Below are 22319 nucleotides of genomic sequence, written 5' to 3'. Positions count from 1 at the left end.
TGGCTCCCGGGGCTCGGGGACCACGAGGCGGGGGCGCCCGGAGCTCCGCGGCGGCCACCGCCCCTCCTGCGGCTGGAGCGCTTCCAAGGCAGAGGAGCAGCGTCGCTCGCGTCTGCACTAGCTCGGAGGTCCTGCTTGCTCCGGGTCCTCCTCCTCGGGCCTCTCCTTCTCCTCCCCTTGCCCTCCGCGGCTGCTCCCGCAGCCGGCTCCTCCTCTCCCTCCCTCCCCCTCTTCGCCCTTTCCGCGCCAACTTTCCCGAGCCCCGGCCGGCGGCGCACAGCTCCCCGGCAGCCTCGGGGCCGACTGCAGACCGAGGGCTGCGAGCGCGGCTGTGACCTGTGTATCCTGTCCCCGCGCCCCTGGTGCGCTCGGCAGAGAACAGCACGATGCCCGGGGCTGGGCACCGAGGCGCAGCCCGGGCGAGATGGCTGGGCACTGGGCTTTTGGGTAAGGCAGCCCCGGCTTGGTTTCTTCTGCCTCTTTCCCCCACCCTTCCCCCACCTTCCCCCAGAGGAGGAGACACTTAGAAGAGCAGCGCCTTGGACGGGGTGGGCTTTGGAGTGCGGCACGGACTGAGCATCGCGGCTACCGCTTCTTGCCGGACGCGGGCTTGGACTGCTGAGCTCCCTGGGGACCGTGCGCCGTCCCCTGCCCCATCCGGCCAGCCAGCCCCGAGATTAGCTCTTTGCTGTCTGTGGTGCCTTCAGCCCCGGGCTTCTAAAGCTGAATCTTGGGGCCCAGAGTTCGGAGGTTTAAGCGTGCTGGGGGAGGGTGTCTTTGCCTTGGGTTAGGGGACGCCAGGTGGGTCTGCATCCCAACGTGTGATTGTTCGGGTGCTGATTTCTACCTCTGCCCAGAGCCGTTTGCAACTTGGATGCTTGTTGCCCAGGCAGTAGCGTGCACCAGTTGGGGGTGGGGGAGCTCCCCTTCCTCCTGGTCCTTTTTCTGTTTGACTCCTCTACTCTCTACTTCCCTCAGTGCCCATTGCCTTCCCTGCAGACTGGATGGGGTTGAAGGGACTTGGAGGACAGTTCAAGCCCCTATTTATTTATTTAGTTGTTTCTGGCCCGCGCCTCCTTGCGGGATCTTATTTCCCGGACCAGGGATTGAACCCGCACCCTCGGCAGAGAAAGCGCGGAGTCGGAGTTGTAACCACTGGACCGCCAGGGAATTCCCCAAGCCCCCTTTTAGGAAGGATCTTATCTCTCTTCTTAGGTAAAGATTCCATGGGGGTGTGGGGGAACCTGTTTAGCCTGCTCCTGGCTCTTCATTTTTGGGATGAGTATGAAGACGGAGGGGGCACATCCAGAGGACACAGAAGGAACAGATTATTATCTATTAGATAATTATCTATAGATAATTATAGATAATAATAGAATATCTATAGATATTATCTATTAGATAATTATCTATAGATAATTATCTATTATCTATCTATTAACTATGCACGCGATAGTTTCGAGTGTCAAACTCCAACAGATTGGGGGATGATATTTGTTAAGGCCAGAATGTAATCGCCTCATAAATCATAGCTGGATTTCAATGTAAGCCGACTCCATCTCCGGCACCTGCACCGCTTCCTGTTTATATTAGTCACATTTGGCTTTTGGCAGCTCCCCCCTCATCGGGTCAGGCACACCATGCAGGCATTTGGGCTGAAAACAGGGAGACAGAAGCCTTTAAGGGCGGTCACTGCTGCTTCTGCAAATGTAAACTGTGTGCAGACCTGTCGCGTGGGCACCTGGTGGAGGAGGGGGATAGAGTATGTCTTGCACCCAGGAGCCACTGATTTTATTACATCCCCACAGCTGGATAGAAGTCACTGGTGTTCTCTCTTGTACCTTAGGCACAGATGTGCTGGTTTCACAGTGACCCTAGGAAGTGGGCCTCTGTAGGACTGAGGCTCCTCTTCATGGGCCAGGCACAGTGCCACTCTACACTAGCTGCCCCTCACCCCATCCCTGATCAGCCCGAGTTCCCACTGTGGCCATGGCCGTTTTATCCTCAACTGCGAAGTTGAGAGTAAAATGGTTGCCAGTCCCTTCCTAAGCATGTAACTGGTAATGTATGTGTCCTACCCACCCCTTGCTGTTCCCTGATTTGCTTAATTACTGTGATCTCTGTGTAATTATCACTTGTGAGGGTGCTATGTTGCCCCACCCTCTTTCCCTTGGTATGTGTTTATTAAGGGCTTGTTTGATGAGAAGGCAATTAAGGAGAGGGTGCTGAGTCCCACTCAGAGGAAGGGAAAGGAAAGGGTAAGTAAGGAGTTCATGGAGAAGAGGATGGGAAAGGGGGGAAATGGAGAAAGACCCCAGGTTTGAATCTGGAACGGGGGATTTGTTCTTCTTCTGGAGATGCAGGCCTGTGGGGTCTCCCAAGCCCTAATGCCTGCCGTGGCTGGTGGGACCAGCATGCTAGGTAGACCCCAGGTACAGATCCTCCCACTTTGCCCTGTTGCTGTGGGTGTAGGGCTCTCTGCATAAGCCACGGGCTGGCTGCACCAATGCACCCGTTCCGTGGCCTGCAAGAGGAGGGATGGGCACTCTGCTTGGACTTGTTTGCAGAGCTGGTTTTGTTGAGCATCCAGTGTTGTCTCAGGGGCATGTTTCTATCTCGGCAAAGCCCCTCGGTGTGGGCCGGAAGGAGGCAGGTTGCCTATGGTGAGGGAGCTGAAATCTTTCCTCTGTCTCTGGGCCCAGGGGCCTTCCTGGCTCAGCCTTGCCCCCCCCACGGCCCCCAGGGCCTGCACCCCAGGAGGGGTCTTGTCCTGCTGACCTCGGCCCACTTTCTGCCTCCCAGCTCTAACTTTGAGCCTGTCTGACTCCCCTGGGGGCCAGAGTGTATCAGCTTCCTTATTAAAGTCAGCTGTGATTCCGCCTGCCCTGCCAGGAGAGCCCTGGGAGCTAAACTTAGAGAGGGCACCACGCTGCCCCTCTTTCCTCCCTCCACCCCAAGGTGGGTGTCACTGTCCCCGGATGTGGGAAAAGGTGGCAGAATGTTTCCGCCTTGGCATTTGCCTTGGAAGGTCTGATGGTAGCCCTGAGATCCCTGCTGGTGTATTTAATGATAACATTTGCATGTACCCAACACATTTTTACTTTAAATGGGAGGCCTGAGTCAATCCTTAGACAAAACCGCAGCACCCAGATGATATAGGAGGGGGCCGATCAGTAAATAGCAAAGGAAATGGCTGCTCTGAGAGTGGCTCCATGGTTAGGGTCTTTCAGTGAGCAAAGGCAAGGCTTAGGGGCTTAGGATTGAATTCCACAAGATCATGAGTAGGAGGACTTGTTCATCAATCCCACGATGCCAGAAAGAGGCCCTCAATCTGAAACACACTCAAGAAATTCTAAAGAGTTTAGTTTGGGACAAAGCAAAGGAAGCCCTTCTTTATCTAAGGAAATAACCACATGGAAATAATTACCTCCAAGAAGTAATACAAGGTGAAAGTATAAAATAGCGTATGAATGGCCTGGAGATATTGTTGACTGACACTGGTCATTGAGTTGGGGTGCCTTGGTTACATCTAGACCTGTGATGGGGGCCACCTCTGTCTCCCTCCCTTTAAACACTATCCTCCACCTGCAGAGTGCCCAGGCCAGAGGATGGACTCACTGATGCTCTTCTTGTGTTTTTTTTTTTTTTTTGGCGGTACGCGGGCCTCTCACTGTTGTGGCCTCTCCCGTTGCGGAGCACAGGCTCCGGACGCGCAGGCTCAGCGGCCATGGCTCACGGGCCCAGCCGCTCCGCGGCATGTGGGATCCTCCCGGACCGGGGCATGAACCCGCGTCCCCTGCATTGGCAGGCGGACTCTCAACCACTGCGCCACCAGGGAAGCCCCCTTCTCGTGTTTTATAAGCTCATGTTTTAGCTTTATACCAAGCTCAGAAGGTAGGAGAGACAGCCATCCCTGGTTTGGGGCTATGGCACCTCTGACTTTCTCAAGGTCAGCAGGCAGAGTGGGGCCTGCCTTGTGTCTGCTGACCCATCCACCCTGGCTGAAGTACCTCTCGGGGTCCTCTAGTGGATTTATACCTGCCCCTGCTCCCTCCTCTCCCTGCAGCGCAGGCTCACAGGGGAGAAGGTACAAGAGGCAGGCCCCTGGGCTTTCCTGTGCACGAATCTCCCAGACACAGCCGGCAGGACTTTTGCCTGCTGGGAGGGCGTGCTGTGGAGAAACCAGGCTTGTTTGGCCTCTCTTAACTCGGGCAGGGCTCTGAACTTCTCCGCGGAAACGTCTCTGCCTTTCCTTTGTCCCCTCCGGGCTACGATGGAAATGGCAATGCTTCACTCTGAGAGTCGTCGGGGCGTCCCGATTGTATTAGAGTTAAGTCACCCACATAGGCACACACTAATCAGGCAGAAATGTGTACTGTCGTCAGCCAGACCTTAAAGAAATACTTTTCTCCTCTGTTCTGGACTTTTTTTTTTTTTTTGCTTCTATTTAAAGCAGTCAAATAATTTCACTTTTGATGTGTATCTTTGGTGCTCTTGGAGAGCCCATTCTGGCTGAGGTTGGGGAGAGGGATTTGGCCCCTGACTTGCATTCCCTGCCACCTTCCCCAGGATCCCGAACGCTGGAGGCTGGCGGTGTGGTGATCCTTGGAGCACGTGCTCAGGCCCCAAGGGAGCACTGTAGCCATCAGGAAGCTGCCTTCTCCCGAGAGCTTCCCTGTCACAGCTCTGCACCCTGTTCCTTGGTTTGCGGGGGCGGTAGGGGGTGAGAAGCAAAGCTGGGGTCTCCGATCAGAAGGCCATCTTCTAGGCTGGAGGGTGGAATCTCATGTCTGGCTCCCATCCCTAGACCTCTGGGGCAGGGGGTTGGGGGAGGGGAGACATAAAAAGAAAACCAAGAGTGCTAAGGAGAGCTTGGCCCTGACGGCACTGTTCTCTTGGAGAGGCACCGTCACAAGGGGGTGGACAGCAGAGTGCCGTCGGTACACTGCTTATCCCACTCACCAGTGTGTGGCCTTGAGCAGGTTAATCTCTCAGCCTCTTTTCTTCATTTTGAATATTGGAGATAAAAATAATAACTAACTACCTCATAGGATTATTATGAGGATTAAATGGGACAATGCATGTAAAATGCCTGTCCTATTTTATAATAGGTGCTCAACTCAGATTCACCACTTATTATGTGGCCCTAGGCAAGTGACTTAACCTCTCTGAGCCTCAGTTTCATTGCCTGTGAAATAAGAAAAATGATACCTACCTTTTGGCATTCTAATAAAACTTGGAGTTAACAGGTAGCAATCCTCTTGCACAGTGGTTCTCAAAGGGTCATCCCTGACCACAGCATTCCCTGGGACCTTCTTAGAAATGCAAATTTCCAGGCTCCATTCTACGTGCTAGATCAGTAACTCCCCCGCAGAGCTAGCTGTAATTGCCCTCCAGGTGATTCTGACGCTCTGTGAATTTGAAAGCCACTGCTCTAGAACAATTCCTGGCACAGAGGAGCTGATCAAAGAATGAAGGCTAATTGAAATGACCTCTCAGCACTAATTGGAACCCAGCAGGTGGGCAAACCCTGCTGCTTAAGGATGTAAGGAAGGACTTTCTTGCTTTGGGGCTTTGGGATGCTAGAAATGTCTCTTTTTTTTTTGGCCTCAGGTGAGTCACCTAACCTGTCTATGGTCAGTTGCCGTGTCTGTAATAGGGAGGTGTTACAGTACACCACTCATAGCATGGATGTGAAGGTTAAATGTGCCTGGCACGCAGTAATTGCTGAGTAAGTATCAGCAGTTGTTGACAGTGGCAGGGGATCCTGGACCCGGGGTGTTATCTCTGAGCTTCGTGGTAAGAGCAGTCCACTTTGCCTTCAGAAGTGAAGTGGACATGAAGAAGCTGAGGGGGACCCTGAGAGCAGAGTTGGGCTGCCAGCTCTCCTTGGAGCTCCTCTTATTTATTTATTTGTTTGGCTTCGCACAGCATGTGTGATCTTCGCTCCCCGCCCCCCCGCCGGGGAACTCCTCCTCCCCTATTTAAAAAGCATCGCCCATGTGGTACCAGGCGTCATTATCTCATGTGGGCAAAACAAGAGGAAGCTGGTTTATGATGTACCACAAGGGAATTAAGTCTGACAAAGGAGGTCCTTCCCTGAGAGTGAGGATGGGAGAAAGAGCAAGGTTGGTGGCCTTTCAAACAAAGGCTGACCCTAGCTGTCTTGGGAACCAGGGCAGTTCTGGGAATTGCCTTTAGAGCCGGGAGCTGACCTGGCCTGAGAAGGGTTCTCAAGTGGCTCGGCCACTAAACCCAGTCAGTTCAGCCAAGTTTCCTCCCACTTTAGGTCTTGGTTGTCCTGTCTCTAAAATCAGGCCGTAGCAACTTAGTGTCTGTAACATGGATCAGTCTGGATCCTTTAGCTCGCACACTCTAGGCTGGAGGTCCAAGTAGTTGAGAGAAATTACAGTCTGGGAAGAGATGCCGGGGAAACTTTGGCAGAGGAGTTGGTGCAGCCAGATGGATGCTCTCAACTGCCCACTAGACCTGGGGTCAGACCCCAGTTCAGATTTCAACTGCCTCTAGAAGTTGTATGACTTTGGCCAAGGCACAGGGCACTTTGCTCTTCTGAGCCTCATTTTTCCCACCTGTAAAATGTGATTAATAAGACCCCCTTACAGGTGTGAGGTGGGGGTGATATGAGATTACTCACACGTAGCCTTAGCAAGCATCCCGGCCCAGGAAAAGGTCATTATTCTTAGGATCACTGGAAACCTGAGAAGGACTCCCTCTGAGCCCTCACCCAGGGTGACCCTGGGTGCCTGGTTCATCTAGGGGCAAGGAGAGCTACTCTCTGATTCCGACACCCCTCTTCCCCATGACCTTGAGGTACGGTGGACTCTCCTCAAGGACTTTGAAGGACAGGAGGACCAGGTTTCCTTACAAGAACTCATGAGGCGGAACCCGGGGGCCACGAGTGGAAATTCACGATTGCCACCTGCTCAAGCGGTAGGGGTGGTTTTGATGCGAGGGTGTGGGAAAGAAGCAGGGGCGGGGGTGTAGGGCTCGGGGGATGTTCCCAGGACAAGAGGCCGCAGTGGGGCTGTGGGGAGTGGGGGGCAGGATGGGCCACTTCGGGTCACGAGGGGACGGAGTGTGCAGCGCCCTCTCCAGGCACCCCGCTTGCGTGCACCTGGTTGCCCGCAGTCGGCTTCCACAAAGCGTCTTCCGCCCTCACTTTCTCTGCGTTATTGCTTCATCCGTTCGGTTCTCGCTGCTGCTGACCGATGCCCAGACGTGCTCTGTTCCACCCCACCCACTCTGGATGCCATCCCGGTCCGCCCTGTCTCCCTTCTCTTCTCGGGGTCCCGCTCGGTGGTTCAGCAAGGTCCAGCGCGAGGCTCCCCTCTGCCTCTCCGCCCCTTGGGGCCGGTGGGAGCCGCCAGGGTCGGTGATGAGTGGCTGCTGACGTTTTCCTCTTTTTCACCTCACGGGACCCCCTCAGCCTCCCAATACCCCACCCCCAATCCCGGAAACGTAACGGGGATGCCGCGCACAGCCCTCGGGGAAATTCCCAGCGCAAACGGGAGGCGCGGGTCCTGCCCTTGGGCGCGATGCAGGGACCGCATCCGCAGGTTAGGGGGCGAGGACTCGCGGCATGGAGGCAGGGGCCTGGGTTTCCTGGGTTGGGGTGACTCCTGGTGGTCACTTAGAATGCCCCAAGGGCTGCTAACTGGCTCGGAAGTCCATCCAGCTCAGCCCAAGCGGGAGAATGAATCACGGCGGTGGCCCAGGCAGTGTACGTTGAAGTAAAGAGAACCATCTTCCTGATATTGACACCAAGGGTGATAGAGACCTCCCAGCCTGACCAAGCCACTCCACCCTATCCGAGAGGTCCCTTCCAGGCCTCCAGCCTGGAGGTTCCGATGGGTTTTTTTTGTTTTTCCCGGTACGCGGGCCTCTCACTGTTGTGGCCTCTCCCGTTGCGGAGCACAGGCTCCGGACGCGCAGGCTCGGCGGCCATGGCTCACGGGCCCAGCCGCTCCGGGGCATGTGGGATCTTCCCGCACCGGGGCACGAACCCGTGTCCCCTGCACCGGCAGGCGGACTCTCAACCACTGCGCCACCAGGGAAGCCCCCGATGCGGTTTTAAGGGAAGTGGTGCCCCTCACACAGGTCTCTTCCTGGTCCCTGTGTCCCTGTCGCTGGAGGTATCTGTGGGAAAGGCCACTACCATCTACGCTGTCAACGGCACGGAGATCCTGCTGCCCTGCACCTTCACCAGCTGCTTTGGCTTCCAGAACCTGCGCTTCTGGTGGTCCTACAACAGCAGTGATACATTCAAGATTGTAAGTAGGCGGGGAAGGGACAGGACGGCTCAGATCCTCCTCCCTTCCTTGTCGCCTCACCCCTGCCTCCCATCCCAGGCTCTGGTCATTTCTGGCCTGACCCCACGGTGATGGTCCCCAGGACCTTTCGTCACCTTTTCTCCCAGTATTCTTGTCGGAGCCTGTCTAGAAGGATCTAAGTGGGGAGGATGCTTAGATTGTGTTGCCAGAATTTGGGGTCTGTTGGAATTCTTGGCTAGAGTCCTCTGTCTGGTGTGAAGAAATACCTGAAACTTGGTTAGCTTTTGTAAAAATTAATACTTTAATATAAAAAACAGGAGAGACGAGACCTTTGGGAGACTTGGAGAGGGGGAATGAGGAGAGTCCAAATCGGAGGAGGGCTGGGGAACAGGCCTTGGAAGGATGGGAGGGCAAGGTGGAGAAGAGAAGGGGCCAGGGCTGTGGCCACGGGTGGGGATGGGGCAGTCAGCAGGTGTTTATTGAGCACTCACTCTGCAATCTAGTAGGGGACCAGAGGTCACAAGACACCAACTCTGGATGTAATTAGACGCTGAATTCAGAGGGTACCGACGCACAGTGCTGTGGGGTTGATCCACGTCCTGATGGAGGGTCAGAATTCAGACAGATGGGATGTGGCGTCAGCAGAGGCCAGGGGGAGTGATAGAGGGAAACGAGTGTGGTATTTGCAGGATTCGTTACTTAAAAGGCTTTTATGAAGAGAACAGTAAAAGCATGCTACATTCTAGGGAGACCTTAATAACAGAAAGTGGGTTTAGCCTGAAGCCAGTAAAATCCAGGTTAGACCGGCAGAGCTATCGATACTGGAAGGAAACGACCGGGGGAGGGCTCTTCCTGGACCTGGGCAGGGAGATACCCAAGGAGTGGGCTGGAGTGATGTCATGACTCTCGAAAGGACCTTGATTCTTTCTTGGCCACCTCCTGGCTCCCCTCTTCCCCCCCACAGCTCATAGATGGGATCGTGAAGAATGAGAAGTCAGACCCCAAGGTGAAGTTGAAAGATGATGACCGCATCACTCTGGAGGGCTCTGTGAAGGAGAAAATGAACAATATTTCCATTCTGCTGAGGAACCTGGAGTTCAGCGACACGGGCAAATACACCTGCCACGTGAAGAACCCCAAGGAGAATTACCTTCAGCACCAGGCCACCATCTTCCTCCAAGTTGTTGATAAACGTACGCAGTAAGGGCTGGGACGAGGGCAGTAAAGTTGGAAGGACGGGGGTGGGGGCGGGTACCCAATTCAGTGTAATGGGGAAATGGACCACGTTGGTGTTTTCTTTCGCTTTATGCTTTCAAGAGCTCCCGGAGTTACATCTGGAAGCTTGAATAACTTAGCTTGAATACTTATTCTGCCCCTGAATAGCTTGTGATATACACTTGGGCCTTCTGAACCTTGTTTTCCTCATCTGTAAAATCTGCATTCGCTTAGGGTTGTCGTGAGAGTTACAGAAGCTACTACATGGAAGTGTTTTGTAAAGTTCTCTGTACGTGCTGATTACTAACTACTGTGTATTCCGTTAGCGACAGCCGATTGGATGCCAGGCATCAAACCAAAGAGTGCTAGGAATGATACACAGTGTTCTTTCTCGAGGAATTGACAGGTCAGGGTAGGACAGAAGACAGGTAAACACATAATTGAAACAGGGGCAAAGCATGTAGAGGCACAGGTAACCGACTGATAAGAATGATCTCTCCCTCTGGAGCTTAAGTCCCAGTTGGTGGGGTTTCATTCTGACACAGGTGAAACAGACAACGAGGAAGCATGTGATGAGGCTGTCACCTGATCCCAGACACTGGAGGTGTTTAGGGAAAGGGCTGGAGGAGTTAGGCTGGGTGGGCATCTACGAGGGGGGAGCCTGGAAGGCTAGGGAGGTGCAGAAGCAGAGAAAAAGGAAGGAAATCTGCTTAAGGATCCTGATCGTGCTGTGCTTCTTGTGTGCCTGGGGGTCCACTGCTCCCTAGATGGGGTGGAATTCCTACAGAGGAGATGCTCATGATTCTGGGATTTTTTATTTTTATTTTTTTAATTAGTTTTTTGCGGTACGCGGGCCTCTCACTGCCGTGGCCTCTCCCGTTGTGGAGCACAGGCTCCGGAAGCGCAGGCTCAGTGGCCATGGCTCACAGGGCCCAGCCGCTCCGCAGCACGTGGGATCCTCCCAGACCGGGGCACGAACCCGTGTCCCCTGCATTGGCAGGCGGACTCTCAACCACTGTGCCACCAGGGAAGCCCTGGAATTTTTGAAGTTAGGGCCATTAGGATTCCCAGGTGGATTGGATATGGGGGTTTGTGAAAAAGAGAGGAGTCAAGAATGACTCCAAGGATTTGGGCCAGAGCAATTAGGAGGATGGAGTTTTCTCAGCAGAGATGGGAGAGACTGTGGGTGGAGAAGGTTTGGGAAGTCAGGGGTTCAGTTTTCAGTTGAGGGAACTGAGGCTAGAAGAGTTAAGTGACCAGTTCTAGGTTACCCCCTAGTAAGTGACCATGGAAATCCTGTAGTTGAAATCCAGACTACCTGGCTCCAGTGCCTTCTGATCACATAAGAGATGTCACAGGGAGATTCTCAATTTCTTCTGCATGGGCAGAGGAGACCTAGGAAGAGGCAAGTGAAAGTCTCATGTTTGAGGGTCAAGTCAAACCTGGGTGCTGTGGTCCCTGAGTCTGAGTTATTCCAGAACTTGTGTGGGTGTCTGCGGGAGGGCGTATGTGCAGAGTGTCGGGGGAGAGGGCTGTCTTCCTGTTATGCCCTAGCCTGATGGATGCCATATTCTAGCTTCTCCTGCTTCCTGCCTGAGGTGGGCGTGTCCCAGATGCCCAGGTTGGAGGCTCTGGAGCTGCTGGGCTGCCATGGTGACTCCTGCTCCCCTTTTCCACCCCTCTTCTCTCCCTGCTCTGGCCATGAAGTGGAAGAAGTGGACAACACAGTGACACTCATCATCCTGGCTGTTGTGGGCGGGGTCATTGGGTTCCTCATCTTCATCCTGCTGGTTAAGAAGTTCATCGCCTTCATTATCAAGAAGACTCAGGAGAAGAAGTGAGTTGACTCCTGTCCTCCCACCAGCCCACCACCCACTCTCATATTATAGGTGTTCCCAGCATCTTCTCATCCACCGTCATCTACCCCATCTGCCCTTCATCCTTCTGCCTATCTCCTAATCCCATCGTCTCTTCCTAATTCTCTCACTCTCTTCCCTATCCCTGCCACCCTCCTCCCATCTTCCAGCCCCATCCCTAATCTCACTTCCTTTTCCCCATCCTCCCAGTAGGTGTTTGTTAATGCACTGACTTCACTGAGAACATAAATACAACCCACTTGCTCTTCCTCATTCCCCTGTCTTCCTGCCCATCCCGTTAGCCTGTCTCTATTTGTACCACCTAAATCTAAAGTCCTACCAAAGGCTTTAAGATGCCTTTTTTTTTTTCAGATCAGGGAAAATATAAGATTCCATGCACAGAAGCTCTAAAATGGGAAGATCCTTCTAGGGCGATGGGAGTCTCTTATTGTGAAATTCTGAAAATCCTAATGAGGGAGATAAAAACAGTCTGAAAAGGCTGATATGGCCGCCTAGGAAGCCCTAGGATAAATTCAGGTATAAATCAGATATCTGTAAGAGGAAGAGGAGGAAAGTTGGGGAGGTACAAAGGGTGCGACCCAGGCCCAGAATTGCCGGAACAGGCAGGCTCCAAAATTGAATGTTGCAAAACCAGAGCAGGCAAAAGGCATTTGAAAGTTGTGTTCTTGGCAAGAAAGATGAGATGAGGCAGGCCCGCCATTGGAGCAGAGAGGGTGAGAGTAACAAGGAGAGGAAGAGAGAAGGGGGAGATGCTCTGTTGGTGTTGGCTTCATTCTGCTCTGTTGAGAAGAAAGAATTAGGCTTGAAAGGGCAGAAATTCCACTGGTAAGAAGGGAAGGCAGCTGATGGCAGGGAGGGACTTTAGAGAACGGCAGAGGGGAGGGGGAGCAGGGAGGCACTGGTTGAGATGATGAACTCTTGGGTTGTCCGCCTGTATCATGGCCAGAGGCTGGGAGGGTTTTGGAGATCTGAAGAGGGGCCAGGAGCATGGAGCTGGACCAAATTCTGTTTTTAACAATCCGTCTATTGATGGCGAGCAAATTTGGAGAACACGTTATTCAACATATGGTTTAAAAGCACTTAGAAAAGAAAACAGTGATCCTTGGGAGCCACCACAAGTTCATCAAAAACAAGGCAGGCTAACATTTTCTTGCTAGCACACAGCTGGATCAGGACGCTATAGATAGTAATACTTCCGGTCATTCACCGCATGCCTACCATGTGTTAGGGACTCCGCCAGGCATTTTTTAAATAAAATATGTACAATTTTATTTTGAAGTTGAGCAAAGTGAGGTTCAGAGTGGTTTAGTGACTTGACTAAGGCTAATGAGTGATAGAGTTGGGATTTGAATCCTGACTTGTTTGCTTTGAAGCTTCAACCATTGCCACCATACCCTACTGATTCATGGGGTGGATCTAGAGTTCAGTCAGTCGTTCTTTCATTCGGTGGCTCTTTTTGAGGTGCTGTGTGCAAGGTACTGTGCCAGGTGCTGCAGGAAATTCTGGAAGGAAGGAGATTCTGTAAAGAAGACACGTACACAAATCATCGTAACACAAGGCAGAGGGATTAGGGCCGGTGCAGAGGTGTGAGAGAATGCCGCAGGGGTTCAGGAGAGGGCGAGATACTAGGGAAGGGTTTCCGGCCAAAGAGACATTTGTGATCAGCTTTGCAAGATGGATATGATTTGAGCCCTGGGGAGGGTAAAGAGAAGGGTGTTCCGGGTGGGGAACACTGAGAGCAAAGACAGAGAGTCCGGGAAAGGAGCATGTTCTGGAGAACAAGGCATTTATTGTTGTGGTGGTTGAGAGAGTGGGGGGGTGTGATAGGGAGGAAGGGGAGGAAAAACCTGCGAAGGGGTTGGGACAGACCCTTGAGGACCTGGGAGTCCAGGCTGAGACTGGCTTTCCTCTGACTGCAGGGGAGCTGGGGAGGGCTTGCAGGGCCTGGCTCCATCAGAGGACCCGGAAGAAAGGGTCTGGCCTTGGTGGGCACAGGGACTGGCTGGGGAGGTGGGAGACAGGCCACGGGGAAGCCCGAGGAGGTTCTCTGAGCAGCAAGGAGAGCCTGCATAACAGCAGAGATGTGGCTTCTTCCCGAGAAGACGAGAGGTGTGGGGCAGCATCTCGTGATCAGTTCTGGGATTTCACATGTGGGTGCAGTTCCCTCTGCATGGAGTGTCTCCTCCCTCTTTTCCTGCTGATCTTTCTTGGTCTCAGCTTAAAGGACACTTCCAAAGAGTCTTCCCTGACCCTAGAAGGAGGCTTCCTAGGTTGAGTCCCTCCCTGGTATGCCCCCCATCCTATCATTTACCACATTGTATTGCAATTACTTGTGTAATAGCATGTCCCCTGGAAGACTGCAAGTGTTTGCAGAGCAGGCACCATGTCAGTTGGACACCCTTCTAGCCTGATACGGTGCCTGGTAGCCAGTAGGGGCTTAGTAAAGAAATATGGATCGTTAGTTGGATAGGAATTGGCCAGGTTGACTATACCTTAGGTATTGAGATAGATAGATAGATAGGTAGATGATAGATAGACCCATCTGAATAGAGGTCTTTAGTGGTATGTCACAGGGCTCTGTTTGTTCATTGTTATTATTAAGACTTGAACTACACTAGGAGTGATATAAGAAACCTAGCAACTATATTGGATGGAGAACAAAATTGAGATCTAGGAGGATCTTTTTTTTTTTTTTTTTTGATTGAAGTATAGTTGATTTACAATGTTGTGTTAGTTTCTGGTGTATAGCAAAGTGATTCGGTTATACATACATACATATATATTCTTTTTCAGATTCTTTTCTATTATGGTTTATTACAAGATATTGAACATAGTTCCCTGTGCTATACAGTAGGACCTTGTGGTTTATCTGTTTTATATATCGTAGTTTGTATCTGCTAATCTCAAGCTCCTAATTTCTCTCTCCCCCTTTGGTAACCGTAAATTTTTTTTTTCTCTATGCCTGTGAGTCTGTTTCTGTTTCGTAGATAAGTTCATTTGTATCATATTTTAGATTCCACATATAAGTGACATCACATGGTATTTGTCTTTCTCTGCCTGGTTTACTTCACTTAGTATGATAATCTCTAGGTCCATCCATGTTGCTGCAAATGGCATTATTTCATTCTTTTTTATGGCTGAGTAATATTCCATTGTATACATGTACCACATCTTCTTTATCCATTCATCTGTGGATGGACATTTGGGTTGTTTCCATGTCTTGGCTATTGTAAATAGTGCTGCTATGAACATTGGGGTGCATGTATCTTTTCGAATTAGAGTTTTCTCCAGATATATGCCCAGGAGTAGGATTGCTGGATGATATGGCAACTCTATTTTTAGTTTTAAAAAACTAAACCTACGTACTGTTTTCCATAGTGACTGCACCAATTTACATTCCCACCAGCAGTGTAGGAGGGTTCCATTTTCTGGATCTAGGAGGATCTTAAGAGGCTGGAGCTATGGACTAAATCTTGCAAGATGAAATTGATGAGGACAAAATGTTAAGTCCTTCCTGAAGGCCTCAAACCCAGGTATAGAAGCCCAGGGTGAGGCTAAGATGTAGTTTAGCGACAACAGCAGTGAAAAAGACTTGGAGGTTTTCATGAGCTGAAAGGTGGGAGTGATGTAGCAGTCAGGTCTTCCCTGGAGAGCCCTGTGCAGCCTGGGCACTGCTGTTGGGGGGCGTTATACTCAAACTGGAGCATGTCCAGCACAGGGTGGCCAGGGTGTTGATGCTCCTGGGGGGTGTCTTCCACCTAACCATCTCTCCTTCCTACTGCCCTGTCCCACCACCCCCTGTTCACATCTGCTGTGCCCCTTCCATCTCGTTCTTCTACCTCTGGTCACAGTGAGCTTCAGGAGGAAGGGCCTGCGGGGTCCTGGGTGAGGAGCGCTTTGCCCTTGGCATACTGCCCGCTGGCCTGTACCCTTCCCCTGGGTTGGCACAGCCGGACAATTGCCCCTCAGCACTGATCCCTAGGAACAGCGCCTGGTACCCTTGCCTTCTGCCACGTTGAGATGACTGGGTGTTGCTAGCCTTACTGAGACCTTCCTGTGGGTCAGGCACAGTTCCAAGGGCTCACTGACTACTCCCAGCAACCCCATGAAGAAGGGGCCATCATTATACCCATTCTATAGATGAGGATATGGAGGAAGAGAGGTCAGGCAACCTGGCCTCTGGCTACCATAGCTCTACAGAAGGCCAGGGAGAGGGTCCAGCGCTGGCCCAGGGCACCATGGCTCCTCCTCTACCGTTTACCCATCACTTGGGTTCCTCCCTCTCACCAGCACGTCCCTCTCTCCTCTCTCCTCTCAGGAAGGAGTGCCTCGTGAGTTCGTCAGGGAACGATAATACAGAGAATGGGTTACCTGGCTCCAAGGCGGAAGAGAAAGCACCAAAAAAAGTGTGAGCCCTGCTTGGGGCCAAGCAGCCGCCGGGAGCCTCGCTTTCTAATGACGAAACTGATGCCTGAGCCGTGTCCGTGAACCCACGTGCCTGAGACACCTGCTGCTTGGCTCAAACTGTAGTCTTTCCGGGCGGGGAGAAACTGGGGTCCTGTCCAGCCTGCCCCACCCCCTTCCCCACCAGGGCTCCCCAGGGACAAGGGCTGGCCAAGGGAGGGGCCCTGTGGAAGGTTCAGGAAAGGAAAGGAGGGGCTGGAGCGGTGTGGAGGGCCGGTCCCCCGACACCTGGGTAGATGGTCTCCTTCAGTGTCCCCACCCTGGACAGGGAATGCCTTGGTTTTCCTCCAGATGTCTCTTTGTGAGAGACTTGGGGGGTTGGTGAGGGCTGTCCCGGTAGCTGGACCCTGAGTATGGAGGACTAACCCTTCTACGGTGGGAGTGGCCAGAGGACTCTGTACAGGATCCGAGGGTGGGAGGCTGCTGGAGGGGGCCTACAGTGAGAGGCTTTGATGGATTCCTGCTGCCCCACATCCTTCTAGTGAGGAACTCCCCTTTCCCCCCACCCCTGGGTGCCTGCCTGCCTGTCTTGGTTCTGCCCCCACCCCCAGGCCCCAAGCTGCTCAGTCTCTGAACCCTCCCATCTAGGGCTGCCACCCTGGTCTTGGGGGGTCCTAGCCCACCTAGTCTGCTCCTCTGATCTCTGGGCCCTGAGGGCTCATGCAGGGGTCCCTCAGGCCTTCCCAGAGCACTGGGGCTCCACCTACACCTTTCGTAGTATTTCTCCTTGGGGGAGCAGGGCTGCAGAGGCGGGCCTCTTGGCCACGGGACGCTCACCCCAGCCCTGCCAACGCTGGCTGCCCCTTCTCCTCGGCATGGCAGGACCATGGCCACCGCTGGGAGCTCGCAGCCAGCTCCGCCCTGCTCCTCTTCCCCTGAAGCAGCAGGTGGCGCCATCTTGCTTGAGGAGTTGCTCCTGTGTTCCTCCAGCTTCTCCCTGCCCCGGGGTGTTCATCTCCATCCCTGCGTCAAGGCTGGCCTTCACCTCGGGGACCCTGTTGCTTTGGATGAGAGAGCCCTTGGGTTTTCTGTCTGCTTCCTGCTCAGCTGTGCCCCATTCTTACCCCAGGGTTGGGGAGGTGCAGGGAGAGAGTGCCCAGGGTTTTGCTTTGCTTTTCCACGCACCGGTTTGCACACCCCTTGCGTATGGGGCTAGACTGTGCCTTAGCTCCTGAGTCCTGGCTCATGTGGTCCCTCCCCGCTTCAGCCCCTAGGGAACAGCCAGCTCTGGTGGGCCCTGGTGAGGGTCCCGCTGCCCTCACCCAGGGTCAGGCAGGGGACCAGGGAGCTGGAGTTGTGTCGTTAATAGCCCGCTGGCCAGCCACTGAGTCTTGGAGGCGTCTGCCAAGTGCTCCCGTGGGCCCCTTACAGGCCATGTCGTGGTATTGTCCCTGTGGGGTTGGGGAAGTGAGGGGGGCCGGGGCTGTGATCATGGAGGAATCCGCCATCTGCTCCCACCCCCTCACTCTCTTGTTGAATTCCTGACACTCTGTCCTCTGGGCCCCTGGGAGGGATGAGAGGGGAGTAGCCCCCTTTTCCAAAGTGTGTGGGGACTGCCTGAGGACTCTCCCTGCCAAAAAGCAGCAGCGAGCGTCCCCAAGGGTGCAGGTTTGGGGAGGGGAACAGGAGTGCCTGCAGGGCAGCCATGGCTGTGACCTGTGACCCTTGCCCAGCCTGAGGGGCTTGCAGGGTCCCACTGAGATCTGCCTCTGTCCCTTGCGGCCTCCTCCACCCATCCTGGGCTCAGGTTCAGATTTTCCTGGCTTTGGGAGCAGACAGACAAGAGCCACCAGTCATTTGGGAAACTTCGTAGGCTGCCTTCACGCAGAACTGCTTGCTTCTCCTTTCCCAGCGTTAGCATTTGGGGGGGCAGAGTGTCTTGTGCTCCTCTTACTCCCTTGAGAGGAAGCCAAGGCGTACAGAGTGGGGGAGAGGAAGAGCATCATAGGCGGGTCATGCACATTCTCTTGGCTCAGCTTTCCCTATCTATAAAATGGGTGTAATAATACCTACCTCACAGGACTGTTGTGAGGCTTGGCAAGTTTTGGTTTAAAAATCTTTTTTGTCTTGGAAAGGGATCTAGCAGTCCAGGTGTCATAATTGGAGGGGTTGTTCCAAGTCTGTCCTGTCCTCATCTCTGTGTCCCATCCCCATAGTTCACACACACATGCACACGCACACGCACACGTACACACACTCTCTCTCTTCTCTGTCTCTCTCTTCCCACCCCTCCCCCTTGGAATTATTTTAGTCTTTGTGATGTTAGAACCCTGGCTCTGATGCTTAAAGTTTCCTGTCCATGGCTTTTGTTTGGTGGTTTTCAGTAGAGGTGATTGGGACTGTAGCAGGCACACTTTTGGCTGCCCCAATGCCTGAGGGCTCTACTGACATTTAGTGAAGGTGGGGGCTAAGAATGCTGAACTTAGTCCCCACCACAAACACTGTCCTGCGCCAAGGCCGGGATTATAGCCACGGAGAAACCCTGGCATGAATTTGCCGTAGAAGACGTACGGGCAAAGCCATCTTACCAGGCAGACCCTCAGCAAGTGCAGGTCTCCAGGGGCTGGTGAGGGTGTTTTCAGGGCCTGTGGGCTAGAGAGAGCCATTCACAAAGTTGAACTTGGGAGCCCTGGACACACGCAGCTATGCTGACAGTAAGGTCAGGAGACTGTAGACGAAGCGTTTCCCAGCTCCCCGTCCTTGACCCCGCATAGGACCTGAGCATTCCAGGCCTTGGGATTCTCCCGGTGCAGGAATTGAGCAGAAGGCAGCCAGAAGGAACCTGGGGTGCTGGAGAGGTCTGGGAGAGGGGCCGGTAGAGCTCAGGGAGGGGGTGAGAGCGAGCTCCTGAGATGGGGGCAGCTGAGGGCATGCCTGGGTGGCGTGCATGTGTGGAAATGCATGACTGTGGGCTGGGTGGGCCACGCATGGACGTCGGGGTGTATGAAGGTGTGTGTAAAGGCTGAGAGTGCCTGAGATGGGGGAGGTTCTGCACGTTTCAGGAGCCATCTTCCCTGGCCAGAGCTATATCCGTTGGGGCACCTGGAGGCTGAGAAAGGATAGGAGACAGAGGGGGAGATCAGCCGTGCTCCTGGGCTCCGTAACGCCGCCGTGACTCCATCTCATTGTCACAGACAGATGCCATCAGAGTGCCGGGGGTGGGGGGAGTGCCAGGAGGGGGCACTTCTCTGGGGAAAATCCTACAGCTTGCTTCACTTTACTTTGTCCCAGGTGGGAGTCCTTACCCTCCCACCCGATACACAGTGCTTTTGACTATCTTATGCATGGTTTATTCCTCTGCCTTGAATGATAATACTCATAGTCAATTTCCTATGTAACTATAGATCTGAACAATGCAGCACAAACGGGCCTTGGGGGGCCTCAGATCTGCAGGTGCCTCCTGGGAGGCGCAGATGTGCACACACCCAGCACTGACTTGTGTTCAAGCACAGAATGAATGTGATCAGACTGTCTTGCCTTGACAACATGTTTTGCATTGTAGAGTTTTATCTAGCTTTGCCTTGGATGAAATAAAAATTATGTTTAATAGAAACGGTTTGGGGTTTCTACTTCTGGCTGACTGGAATTTGGGGCCCAGTTTTATTACTTGCCAGCCAAGCCTCAGTCTCCTTGTGTCTGAAACGTTCCCTGCCTTGGTGAGATAACAGATGTAAAAAGTCTAAGGATGCCTGGCATACTCACAGGCATTCAGGTCGTATTAGTGCTAATAGTACTTCTCTGGAGAAGCTGCAAAGATGGCCCTCTAATACTGGAATCGTTACCAGGGCCCTCCCTGTACAGATGACCTTGGCAATGATTCTGGTACCACTAAATATCACCACACCCCCTTCCCCAGGCCCTTCCACCCCAGATTAACATTTATATCCAGGTGAAATCTGTTTCAAATGTACAACGTAAACCTTAAAGAGGAAAAGCACAAAACAATTTACTGACTGGCGTATGTGGGCACACTGAGCCCTGCTTGTCTGGTCCCTCCAGGTTGCTGTTTTATGGGACAAGCTATCTGGGGGGGTGAGGGAGGGAAGAAGTTTAGGCTTATATCCCAGGAATGACTCTACCCATGCACATTTCATATTGTCCATCTTAAATCACTTGAACATAGATTAACCAAGCGCTCATGCCTTCTTTCCAGCTGCTGGGCACAAGGCCAGGCTGGGAAAGAATTGGGACTATGTATGCGTGTGTGTGTGTGTGTGTGTGTGTGTGTGTGTATGTGAGTGTGTGCTTGTATTCATGGATTTTATCATACCACACTTTCTCACCATACCATATCCTTCTCTTCAATGGATTCACCTAAGACTGCATCTCAAAGGGTTTCAAACACTAAGTCCTCAAAGATCTTGTTAAAAGACTCTTCTTCCTCAATCAAGGGCCCCAGCAACGCAGAAGTCTGTGAGGTCCTCAGTTTCAGCTGATGTCCCTGACAGCACTCTTTTCTGAGCCTTCAGCTAAAGTACCTGCTCTGTGCTCTCAACCTGAAAGGACTCATCACCTGGATCCCCACGCCACTACTCACCTGTCTTCAGGTACAGCTTGTGGCCTGGAACCTCCTGCCACCTTCTCATCAGCTATAGACCTGTTGGATATTGAAGTTTCCTGGTCCATGTCTGAGTTTATAACACTCTTGGAATGCTGTTCATTGAACGTGCTGTTCTCCATGTAAGGATCAGTCCCAAGGCCTGGGTAGGTTCCCATCATTGCTGTTTCATCCCTATTTCCTCTCCCCATTGAGCTGTCATCATAATGGATAGATAAACAATTGTGTCAAAGCCAAATTAGGAACTGGGACTGTCCTGGGCAAACCTGGACATACGGTCACCGGTTAAGGCCATACTGACTCAACTAGGACAAAAATACACATAAATTATGTGTTCTTATTTGAGCTGGTAGCAGGCACTGAGACCAGATGGATTATTCTGAACTAGATGCTCTGCTAGATGCTGGTATTACTAAAATGGGCTAAATATTGACCATACTCTCAGGGAGCTTATAGTCTCCTGTGATTGAAATAGAAAACTTTTAACACGATGCAAGTTTGCTTCTCACTTGTGGGTCTCCTGTCCAGGCTGCTTTCCACATGTCACTTGGAGGCGTTGCATCTTACTTTGTGGCTCTGCCCTCCTCTAGGTCCTTGGAGCCTTTTCCATGCAGGTGGTGGATGAGAAGGGTGAGAATGAAGATGGTGTGTTGGCAGGTTTATGGGCCAGGCCTGGAAGAGGACCATGTCATTCTGCCCACATGCTCCTCCACAGGGAGGCTGGGAAATGTAGTTGCTGGGTGCCCAGGAGAAAGCAAAATGTGTTTTGGGGAACACAGAGCAGCCTGTGAGATGACAGGGGTTCAGGTGGCTGCAAGAGGTTCAGCTGCGGCTGCAGCGCCGATGGTGTGGTGGGGACTGGAGATGGGGGGAGACAGGACAGAGCTCGAGAGGGCAAGACAGGAGACAGCGGACGTCGTGCTGCGGACTCGGTTGCCCAGGCAAGAGATGGTGGCAGAAAAGGGATGGGGAGCAGTGCAAGGGTTGCGATAATCAGGGGAGTAGAATATACAGAGCTTGATTTTAGGGGGCTAGGAGAAGATGGTGCCAAGGATGGCTTCTAAGCTCCTCTTGCATTGAGCGGGTACTTAGAGGTAAGTTTGCCCTGAAAGGGAGCGGAGGGGAAGAGCGTGTTGGGCGTAATGTGCATTTATGGAAGTGGCGAGTGTGCCCCCAGGATACCAGGATAGTAGACAGTTGTAAATCAGAGTCTAGGACTTAGGAGTAAATGGTCTGTTCGGACCACGGGGAAGGTGGGCTCATCTAGGGAATCTTGGGCTCTGACACTCAGTGGCTGGTTGAAGGAAGGCGAGGCCATAAGGGTGCGATGAGGGCAAGGCCAAGTGATGTCTTTGAGGTCAAGGTAGCAAGGGATGTTAAGAACAGAGTGACCATTGCTAAGTTAAGGATCAGTCCTTAGGAAGGTCATCGGTGACCCCAGTGAGCCCAGCACAGTGGAAGGGGAGGGCCAGGTGGCAGAGGCAGAAGGAGCCGGATTCCAGGGTGTGGAAGAGTCAGTGGGAGGCACTGGCACATGAGGTTATAATTTCAGGTGTCTTGGCTCTGAAGGACAGAAAAGGCATTGGCCCAGGTAGGAAGGAGGATGGATGGTTTTCTACTCAAGATGGAAGAAATAAAAGGGTTAAATGCCACTGGGGAAGAGGTTCTGTATATTTTTTCCCCCAGATTTTTAGTTGTTTCAGATCGGAGAGTAAATCCATTTCCTCCCACTCCATCTCTGTCAGAAGAAATGCATAGAAGCTTATGATCACACAAAAACCTGTACGAAGATGTTTATAGAAATTTGATTTTGTCATTGCCATAAACAAGAAACGGTCTAAATGTCCTTCACCTGGTGAACGGATGAACAAACTGTCACATCCATACAGTGGAATACTCTTCAGTAATCAAAAG

The 22319-nt window shown here is 52.6% G+C and overlaps 1 protein-coding gene across 3 annotated transcripts; it reads left to right on the top strand.

The window, feature by feature from the left end:
- The first annotated feature begins 15 nt into the window (after positions 1-15).
- Positions 16-19367, top strand: SCN4B (sodium voltage-gated channel beta subunit 4). Of its 3 annotated transcripts, none has more exons than XM_024751838.1 (5): positions 16-128; positions 8119-8291; positions 9256-9484; positions 11214-11343; positions 15702-19367. In XM_024751838.1, the coding sequence occupies exons 3-5, from the start codon at positions 9352-9354 to the stop codon at positions 15793-15795; spliced, it is 357 nt and encodes a 118-aa protein (XP_024607606.1). In that variant the 5' UTR covers positions 16-128; positions 8119-8291; positions 9256-9351; the 3' UTR covers positions 15796-19367. The 3 variants fall into 3 exon arrangements, with proteins under 3 accessions (XP_024607606.1, XP_024607604.1, XP_024607605.1); XM_024751836.1 differs by having other exon boundaries at positions 22-447; XM_024751837.1 differs by lacking the exon at positions 16-128 and adding an exon at positions 6681-6951.
- Positions 19368-22319: the final 2952 nt, after the last annotated feature.

This window comes from Neophocaena asiaeorientalis, unplaced genomic scaffold, assembly GCF_003031525.2.
Source record: "Neophocaena asiaeorientalis asiaeorientalis breed wild unplaced genomic scaffold, Neophocaena_asiaeorientalis_V1.1 scaffold479, whole genome shotgun sequence".
Classification (NCBI taxonomy): domain Eukaryota; kingdom Metazoa; phylum Chordata; class Mammalia; order Artiodactyla; family Phocoenidae; genus Neophocaena; species Neophocaena asiaeorientalis.
Note: the sequence above shows the minus strand (reverse complement) of the source record. Positions and strands in the feature narration are given on the sequence as shown.

What these genes read in the sequence shown, in the direction of transcription:
- SCN4B (XM_024751836.1), top strand. Translation starts at nt 387, where the DNA reads ATGCCCGGGGCTGGGCACCGAGGCGCAGCCCGGGCGAGATGGCTGGGC. An exon ending in GCTGGGCACTGGGCTTTTGG is followed by an intron (nt 448 to 8,118) that starts GTAAGGCAGCCC and finishes CCCCTCACACAG; the next exon opens with GTCTCTTCCTGGTCCCTGTG. An exon ending in GCAGTGATACATTCAAGATT is followed by an intron (nt 8,292 to 9,255) that starts GTAAGTAGGCGG and finishes TCCCCCCCACAG; the next exon opens with CTCATAGATGGGATCGTGAA.